The following is a 9,577-nucleotide window of genomic DNA, read 5'->3' as shown; positions in this document are numbered from 1 at the left end:
TAGTATCTCAATTGATTTGCTACCTAAAATTTTACTTTATCGGTGAATGTTCGATTCTTCAAATTGATAACCCCCTCCCCTGTTTTTCTTTTCTCGACCCACAATTTTTTATGTTTCATCTTTTGAAAAAAAGTCGTGGCGTTGAAAACTTGAAAACCCTTTATAGATACATGAACAGAAAGAGTTGAGAAAGAAAGGCATAAAACGCATTCGGCGAATGCGATTTATGAATAAGTTTCTGGCTCTTCTTATTTATTTTTGAAATTACTTTATTACACCTTTCGTTTAATTTTATTTGTCCACTATTTTTAAAATATATTTTTTACTTTTATCATATTAAGAAAAGAAAAGATAATTATTTTTACTATTTTATACACAAACTTTAATTGCTTATTTTTTTTTGAGAATCTTAGTATCTCAATTGATTAGCTACCTAAAACTTTACTTTATCGGTGATTGTTCGATTCTCCAGATAGTTAATATCCACCATTTTTTTTACTTTTCTCGGCCCACAATTTTATTTTTTATCTTTTTAAAAAAGGTCATGGCGTTGAAAACTTTAAAAACCATTCATAGATACCTAATAGAAAGAGTTGAAAAAGAAAGACATAAAAAGTATTCGACGAATGTGATTGATGAATAAGTTTCTCTCTCTTCTTATTTATTGTTGAAATTACTTTATTACCCCTTTCGTTTAATTTAATTTGTCGATTATTTGTAAAATATATTTATTACTTTTAGCTAGAGCTGTCAAAATAGGTTTGGCCCACTAGGCCGACCTAGCCCAACCCTTGAATTAAGTGGGGTTGGGCTTAATTTTTTCAACCCATTTAGGAATGAGCCTTTTCAGCCTTAGCCTCATTTGGCCCGCTAGCCTCGTAGGCCAGCCTGTGGGCTGTGAATTTAAAAATATTTATTATATATATTTTAAGTAGTGTTTTATTTGTTAAGATTTTGTCAATAAATATTTTTAAAATATCAATATAAAATCAAGTCTAACTTCTTTGCATATCTTTTACATTTTAGGATCATTATCACACTAAATTTTCTTATTATCCCAAGCCCATTACTCTATTATAACTATGAATCTTTGACCTCTTCTATTTTTGTGTTTACACCTAATTTTTCACTTCTCCTTTATTGTCTTGTTTATGAAAATATTGATCATGTAATGTTTTTTGCTTGGATAAATCTTATGAATGTTGTATCTTGGCTATTATGTTTTTTGTTTTGTAAGTATTCACTGAAGTATGTATAATTCATGGATGAATTTATGTATGTATTGATGTCGTGTTCATCAGACATCAATGTTCGATACTCTCTCTAAGAGACCAATGTTGTGCATTTTTTGGTTAAAGGGCCAATCCGTCCCAACCCGTGACCCACTTAGGATTGGGTTGAGCTGTTATTTTATAAGCCCTTTAATTAAAAGGGTCAACCCGTCCTAACTCATTTAACTCTCTAGCCCGTTAGAGTTGGGTTGGGTTGGGTCAGCCCATTTTGACAACTCTACTTTTATCATATCAAGAAAAGATAATTATTTTTTCGATTTTATACTCAACATTAATTGCTTTTTTTTTAGAGTCTTAGTATCTCAGTTAGCTACCTAAAATTTCACTTTATCGATGAATGTTCGATTATTCAGAATGTGAAACCCCTCCACTGTTTTTCTTTTCTCAACCCACAATTTTATTTTTCATCTTTTAAAAAAAGGTCATGGCGTTGAAAACTTGCAAAACCCTTCTTAGATACCTAAATAGAAAGAGTTGAGAAAGAAAGCATAAAACGCATTCAACGAATGCGATTTATGAATAAGTTTCTATCTCTTCTTATTTATTGTTGAAATTAGTTTATTACCCCTTCCGTTTAATTTTATTTGTCCACTATTTTTAAAATATATTTATTACTTTTAACATATCAAGAAGTGATAATTATTTTTTTTATTTTATACTCAACATTAATTGCTTATTTTTTTGAGAATCTTAGTTCTCAATTGATTAGCTACCTAAAATTTCACTTTATCGGTGAATGTTCGATTTTCAAGATTGTTAATTCCATCCCCCTATTTTTCTTTTCTCCACCCACAATTTTATTTTTTATCATTTAAAAAAGGTTAGGGCGTTGAAAGCTTAAAAAAAACCTTCATAGATACCTAATAAAAAGAGTTGAGAAAAAAAGGTATAAAACGCATTCAACGAATGCTATTTATGAATAAGTTTCTCTCTTCTTATTATTTATTGTTGAAATTATTTTATTACCCCTTCCGTTTAATTTTATTTGTCCACTATTTTAAAAATATATTTATTTCTTTTATTTATTACTTTTAACATATCAAGAAAAGATAATTATTTTTTTATATTTTATACTCAACATTAATTGCTTTTTTTGTTTCGAAAATCTTAGTATCTCAATGGATTACTTAACTAAAATTTCACTTTATCGGTGAATGTTCGATTTTCCAGATTGTTAATACCTTCCCTATTTTTCTTAGATAGTAATATTTCCTTCTTATTTTTCGTATGTAGTTATATTCTCTGTTATTTTAATTTTACACGGTGATTAATTGAATATGAAATTTAAAAGATAATTTATTTTTTTGAGATTTATTAAAATATATTTAAAATTTGTTATTTTGATATTCTATTGCATCGAGAAGAAACCAACAATTTTTTATTGAATTTGTTTTGATTTTATGTTTATTTTTATTATATGTATTTTAGTATTGCTCTTCTTCCTTTATTTTGTTTTGAAAAATGTAAATTTATTATCTTATAATAAAATAAAGAAAAAGCTGAACTAAAAGGACCTATTTAAGTATAAACTTACGAAAATATAATAGTTACGAATTTTTTTGCCTTTTATTTATTTATTTATTTTCATTTCTTTTTTGTCTTTATGTCAATGATAAATAATAATAATAAAAAAAGGTATAGTAATAGGCAGTCCCAATTTGGATCTGAAAGTGTTGTTCTTGGTATAGTTGACCCAATTCTCTTCTTGTGCTGAGTTTGTTTGAAGCTCCGGTGATCTCTTTCTTCTCCGGCGAAATCTACTTGTAAGTGAATTCTGAATTGGTTATCAACATTCCCCAATTTCGATTTTCTATACTTATTTGTGATTTTTACAAGTTATATATGCATTCTTATTTATAATGATCTGCCATTTGGGGTATTGTTAAAACGGAATTAGATCATGAATTTTTTTTCATTGTATTGTCAGATTCAGTTTATGAAATACAATTATTAAGTTTATGGATTCCCTTCTAATGATCTTTGATGAATTGTGGATTTAGTTTCAATTGCTTAAGATCTGCGTTGGTTATTGTGGATCCCCTTCTCTTCTCATAATTATTTTTTATCATTTGCCCGAGTTTTGAGTGGTTGCAACTTGTTACTTCTTGTGCTGGATCATCTTCGTGTCTTGGTCTGGAGTTACAGGTTGTGGCAGGGGTGGAAGATAGCACTATCTGTTTCCTTTAACGTAAACTAAAGGTTATACTACAATCAAACCCAAGAAGATAAAGTGTTTAATATATGAAAAATTGGCACTTTTGGGGTGCTTTAAAATTAGTGATTGTGCTGAAGCACAAAGTAACCTGGAAAGAATACTCGAAAATGTTAAAAGACGCTTTAGAAGATGAAATTAACCTCAAGACATGCTGTCATCTATGTAATATTCATAGTCTATATACCTAAATAAGATAATAAGAACTTATGATAACTGTATCGCTAAGGTTTAATAAGAACAATATTGTGACCACGTATTGAAGAATATGATTCTATACAGGATAAACATTGATCGTTTTTCTATACATGGCTAAGATTCTTACTGCATTCTGGTTGGATATTTACAATTTTGAATATTGTGAATAAGCTGCAGAAAGAGCTTGAAAGGGTCTTATCTGTTCTTAGAAAATGATTAATGCTTTAAACAGAAGATCAAATGCCAATTTCCCCAGTAAACATGGATGGGTGATTCTAAAATGATCTGCTAGCACAGCCAACAGAAGATGTCACTCTGATTGGTGAATTAGAAGAAGCTTCAACAGGGAATAGCTGGCAATTGATAAATGCGGATGTCAAACACCTTAATCAATTCCACACATTCTCCTTGAAAGGACCAGAATCTTGTAATAAATTCATAAAAAGTTTAACCTGTAGGAAAATACAAGAAGATAGAAATCAGTGAAAGCTGCTATATACATAATAAGGTGGTTCCATCTTCAGAAATTTGGAGATGATCTTGCAAAAGCAACTTAACATCTTTATTTTCATCAAGCACAAAAAGATATTTTTTTTGATAACCAAGAAATCCATCTGGGACCCGCCCTTTGGACCAATCACAGTCTTCTAAACTCGGTGGATAATGGGCCCGCCCCTCTACCCTTCTCCACTTAAATACCGGGCTTCGCTTTGCATGGTGTGGGGCTTGAACCTGCGACCTAAGCCACAAATCCTCCACCTTTTGCCACTTGAGCTAGGCCTTGGGGGGACAAAAAGATATTACCTTAACGGATTTAGAGATTTTTGTATAACAATCTAAACTAAGCTACAGCTGGAGGATTTTGGAGGGGAAGAAACACAACAATAACAAACCTGTTCAGACCGATGGGAAGAGTCCATTAAGAAAGCCCATTAAGAAAGCCCATAGGGGCCTGTTGTCACTCTTTCATCTGATTGTTATATGACTAAGGGAAGAGAATAATTAATTATTTGTCCCAGAGAAAAGCATATTGACCATCATATTGTTACCCATCAACCTCAATAAAGTAGTATTTAATATTTTATTTCTAGACTCATATCCCTGATGGAGAGCTTTCACTGCCTTGGGATTGTCAGCAGACGACTTTTTATGTAGTCCCCAAGATGGTCACTTAGCATAATATAAGGTTACAAACTGGTTGGAATATCTGGAACCTTATGGCTTAAAAGGACAGGAAATTAAAGTGACACTTAGAATGTGCCTTCCAAGCTTCCTGGTATTCGATTGTGTAAAGAAGTCTTATACAGCTCTGTTGTTTCATTTTTAAAGCTCAATACAACCTTGTGATCTTGCATTTAATTAGGTTCTTCTGCTCATAATATAAGTTTTTCATTTTCTAATTTTCCTTTGAGGAAAGAAATATTCAAGAAAAAGGCAACAGTCATCCAAAAGGCTTTTCATTGGAAAGAATAATCACCTGAGCAGTTTCTCGTACCAACAAATCATCAATGATTCTTTTGAACTCCTCATCTAGAACATAGTGACAGCTGTAAGTAGTCACTGTCATATATCCCCTCACTAGAACATAGTGCACAAGTTGATGCAAGTTAGAAGATTCGTTTAAAAAATAACGTTTGATCTTGTTACTTCTTCCAGTATGATGATTGCTTTGAATTTGTGCTGATTTACTAATCTACCTTCCTGATAATTTCGAAAAAAATAAAAATGGTGTATCTGAGCTTTTGCCATTCCATAAACGGAGTCTCACAATACAATGAATTTTGAGCTTTTGCCAGATGGAACGAGAAGTCTATGAAGTCATTCACAAATTCCCTTCTTGTAATCATAACTATAGACTTCGGCTAAAAAGTAAAAAGAGCTATGAGTTGTTATGATGATGCAAATCAATAGCCTCAGGGGCATGTCCTGTAACCGTTGCAAGAGAATCGCTCTTTGACACTTATATTAAACCGTAGTACAAGAGACGATTCGCTCTAGCTACATTATTGAGCCCAAGAATTGAGAATAATAAGTTTTTCACTGCCCAAAATTGAATACCCGCATAGAATAATAAAACAGAAGTGTAAAATCGTATGGATATGATTCTCATTTTGTATATTGATGAGTTGGATCGTTTCTATATGGATTCCTTTCCCAAACTCTTCGAGATGTGTTTCCGAGTACTCCTTGATCATTTTGTCCAAGAAGAGGAGTTCCTCTAATTCTTTGAATTTTTCTAGAAGACCCTTTTCTTGAGATTCAAGAAAATTTCGGGTGGAGTTCAGTAACCGAGGGGGGGTTGAGAAGAAGACAATGAATGGAATGGATTCAACTTCTAATCATTTGCACTTTAAGCGTCATAATTTATCTAGAGTGCTTCTTGTATGCAAATCAATCAGTATGCCTAAAAACGTTAGATTGGGTGAGTGTGTGAAAGAATAGATATTAGCATCATTGATAATTAGTATTTTTTCTATTTTGGGATTTTTTATCATCATTAGGAGCATACATCTGATGATTTTGGTTATCCATGAAAATTAAATTTATGAAATTTTTTATTAATGACATTGGATATATTTTTAGCAGGTATTCTTCAAAGTTGTGAACTTTATGTGATTTGGGTGTTGTTTTGTTCATTTTGGGATGTTGAGTTTACTTAGTTTTGGCCGTGTTCTGATTCAATAACTGACCAGAAAAAAAGAAGAAGAGATAGCATATTAACCTAATCACACCACCAAATCCTTCTTGTTCTATATTTTTCCGCAGGTATTCTTCAAGCTGTGAGCGTTATGTGATTTGGGGGTTGTTTCAATGTTGTTTTGTTCATTTTGGCATGTGGAGTCTTACTGAGTATTGGTTGTGTACTGTAGTGGTAGTTGTTTCTTGTTATTGCTGATGTTGTTTTCATATCTTGGAAATTGCTAGGTTGTCAGTTATGCTTAATTTTATTCTTCGTTGTTGAAATTGGGTCTTTTGGTATTTTTGGTTTTTCTGTGAACAGAATTGTTTTCTCATTGGTTAAAGCTATGATCTTTATTGCTTTCTTTGAGCTGAGGGTCTATTGAAAACAACCTCTCTACCTTCCGGTAGGGGTACGGTCTGCGTACACTGTGTCATCCCCAGACCACACTTGTGGGACTATATACTGCGCATGTTGTTGTTGCTGATATCGGATTTAGGTAAAAAAAGACTACTTTGTCTATAAGAAAATGAAAAACGGAACTGATAGGGTCATTTTGATGTTCAATAACACTCTCATTTACAATTTTGTGTCCTATATCGAAGTGATATTTTTTTCTATGTAAATTATAACCTCACTTCTTCTTTTCAGATAAGTAGCTTGGCAAAATGTCAGGGCAAACCAACCGCTTGGTTGTCGTCCCCACAGTTACAATGCTTGGAGTTATTAAAGCTCGCCTTGTTGGAGCAACAAGAGGCCATGCTTTGCTGAAAAAGAAAAGTGATGCTTTGACTGTGCAGTTCCGTCAGATTTTAAAGAAAATAGTATCAACAAAGGAATCGATGGGAGATGTCATGAAAAATTCCTCATTTGCTCTGACAGAGGCAAAATATGCTGCTGGTGAGAACATCAAGCACGTTGTCCTTGAAAATGTCCAGACTGCTACTCTGAAAGTTCGATCACGGCAGGAAAATATTGCTGGGGTGAAGCTCCCCAAGTTTGAGCACTTTTCTGAAGGAGAGACCAAGAATGACCTGACTGGATTAGCTAGAGGTGGGCAACAGGTACAAGCCTGCCGTGCTGCTTACGTGAAATCTATTGAATTACTTGTTGAGCTTGCATCTTTGCAAACATCATTCTTGACTCTCGATGAGGCAATCAAGACAACAAATCGGAGGGTCAATGCGTTGGAGAATGTTGTGAAGCCTCGGTTGGAGAACACAGTTCTTTACATCAAGGGGGAACTTGATGAACTGGAAAGGGAGGACTTCTTCCGTTTGAAGAAGATACAAGGTTACAAGAAGAGGGAGGTAGAGAAACAGATGGCCGCTGCCAGGCTATATGCAGCGGAGAAGGCTGCTGAAGATATTTCTTTGAAGAGAGGTATTTCGCTTGGTTCAGCCCATAACTTACTGTCCCATCCTTCACAGAAAGATGAGGATATTATTTTCTAATGTGGAGGTCAGCTTTTATTAGTCACGTCTGTTGTCAAATATAGATGGATAATATTATGAGATGGAGAGATTTTTCCTGTTCAAATAAGAGCTCTGTGCATGTTTGTACTTAATGAACTCTACGGGGAGCTGCCTCATTGGTTAGTTTTGTGTGCTTTTTTCAATTTTTTGATTCAGTGACAGTCTTTTTTACCTGGAGAGCTGTTGGATGGAAATTTTATTTTTGAATATGTTGCATAAGCTTATCTGATATTTCCTGTCTCAAAATTGTGTCATGTATTTGATAATAATATTCTCTCCCTTCTTTACATCAACACTGCCCTCAAATATAGAAATAGTGAAAACAGCTTTCCTTCCAAGGATTTAGGTGGATGCACTTGCAGATCTTTTCTCTGTTATCTGGGAGATAAACTTGTTCCAAGTCTCGTAATTCTTTTTGTACGGGTATATTGAGGAAACGACGAACGATAAAATGTACAATAAATATGATGAGTCTTCTGCATTTATGCTGTTGACGGCAGTACAATCCTGTTTGACAAAGTTCCCTGTTTCTGGAAAAAAGAAAATATTAAATCTGCGGTACTGCTAATGATGTCTTGTTATTTCTTGAGAAAAACTTGCTCAGAGGATGGAAAAGTTGATTTCACCATACTTCTGGAAACTTGGTTCTTCTTATATCAAAAATCATGTGCATGAAAGCTCACCTGGTTTGTTGAGGGGTAAAGAAACCAAAGCTTATTTAAGTTGCCTGCCCGTTACAAGCATTAACGATTTCATTGATATCAAGTTTCTGCATTTGAAATCTCATTATTTTCAGTCATAATTACTACCATCAATGTAGTTTCCTTGTTTTACATCAACATGTGAATGGTTCTGTAATTACAAGAGCCTTAAGTCAGAATTGTATGATTTATGGCTATGGCACTGTGATGGCCAAGTATAAGTTGCAGCAATTCTGACTCGGCCTTCTCTCAACAATTTTGCACTTCAACTGAACCTAAAAACACAAAACTGCATAGGCGTTGTTTCCCCATACATTTCAAATATTTTCCACCTTATTTGAAATTTATAAAGTTGGAGTTGTGTTTGGTTATATTTTTTTGCAAATGAGAGAAGAGATCGAGTTGGAAAACATGTTTGGAGCAGTTTTCCAAATTTGAAATCCAACTCCAAATTAAATTTTGAAAATAAACTGAATAATTATTCTGAAAAAAGTGAATCCATTGAAACACATACTACTAAAATTGAAGTTAAACAAATACCCGGATGAAAATAGCAATCATTGTCATCCTTGACTGCAATGAAAATCCCATCCAAGATTGACAGTGGGTTTCCTCCATGACCACATTCAATAGAGGAAGTATATGAAGAAGATTAGAGAGATTTAGCACACTAGTGTGGTCGGAGCTTGGAGCTCGTTCAATCATCGGATTTTGCTTTCCTGCGAGCAGATCTAAAACTATGTTATTGCTTGCTTGTTGAGCCTAGCCGGATATGAAGTTGTGGCTGTTGTTTTCGAGCTTTGATTCTAGCCTGATTGTGTTGTTGGTTTGATCTGTTAGCGGTGCTTCAGTTGTTTTCCGATGGGGTTTTGGTCGGGTTTTTGTTGGTTGGTTGTTTGGAGGTCGGAGAACTGGTGGTCATTTGCTGGTTGTATTAGCTTGGGTTCTAGTGGGCTGAAGTGTGGTTTTACCACTGGATTTTGGCGTGGAGAGGGTGGTGTTTGAGAGTTGTTTCAGGT

General features: G+C 33.8%; 1 protein-coding gene across 1 annotated transcript; it reads left to right on the top strand.

Moving 5' to 3' along the window:
* The first annotated feature begins 2,912 nt into the window (after window positions 1-2,912).
* LOC102592386 (V-type proton ATPase subunit D) lies at window positions 2,913-8,144 on the top strand. The gene is made up of 2 exons (XM_006359078.2): window positions 2,913-3,055; window positions 7,034-8,144. The coding sequence occupies exon 2, from the start codon at window positions 7,051-7,053 to the stop codon at window positions 7,834-7,836; it is 786 nt and encodes a 261-aa protein (XP_006359140.1). The 5' UTR covers window positions 2,913-3,055; window positions 7,034-7,050; the 3' UTR covers window positions 7,837-8,144.
* Window positions 8,145-9,577: the final 1,433 nt, after the last annotated feature.

The sequence above is a fragment of the Solanum tuberosum genome, unplaced genomic scaffold (genome assembly GCF_000226075.1).
Source record: "Solanum tuberosum cultivar DM 1-3 516 R44 unplaced genomic scaffold, SolTub_3.0 scf00284, whole genome shotgun sequence".
In the NCBI taxonomy this organism is placed as follows: Eukaryota; Viridiplantae; Streptophyta; class Magnoliopsida; order Solanales; family Solanaceae; genus Solanum; species Solanum tuberosum.
This window is presented reverse-complemented; position numbering and strand designations above follow the sequence as displayed.

What these genes read in the sequence shown, in the direction of transcription:
- LOC102592386 (XM_006359078.2), top strand. Translation starts at nt 7,051, where the DNA reads ATGTCAGGGCAAACCAACCGCTTGGTTGTCGTCCCCACAGTTACAATG.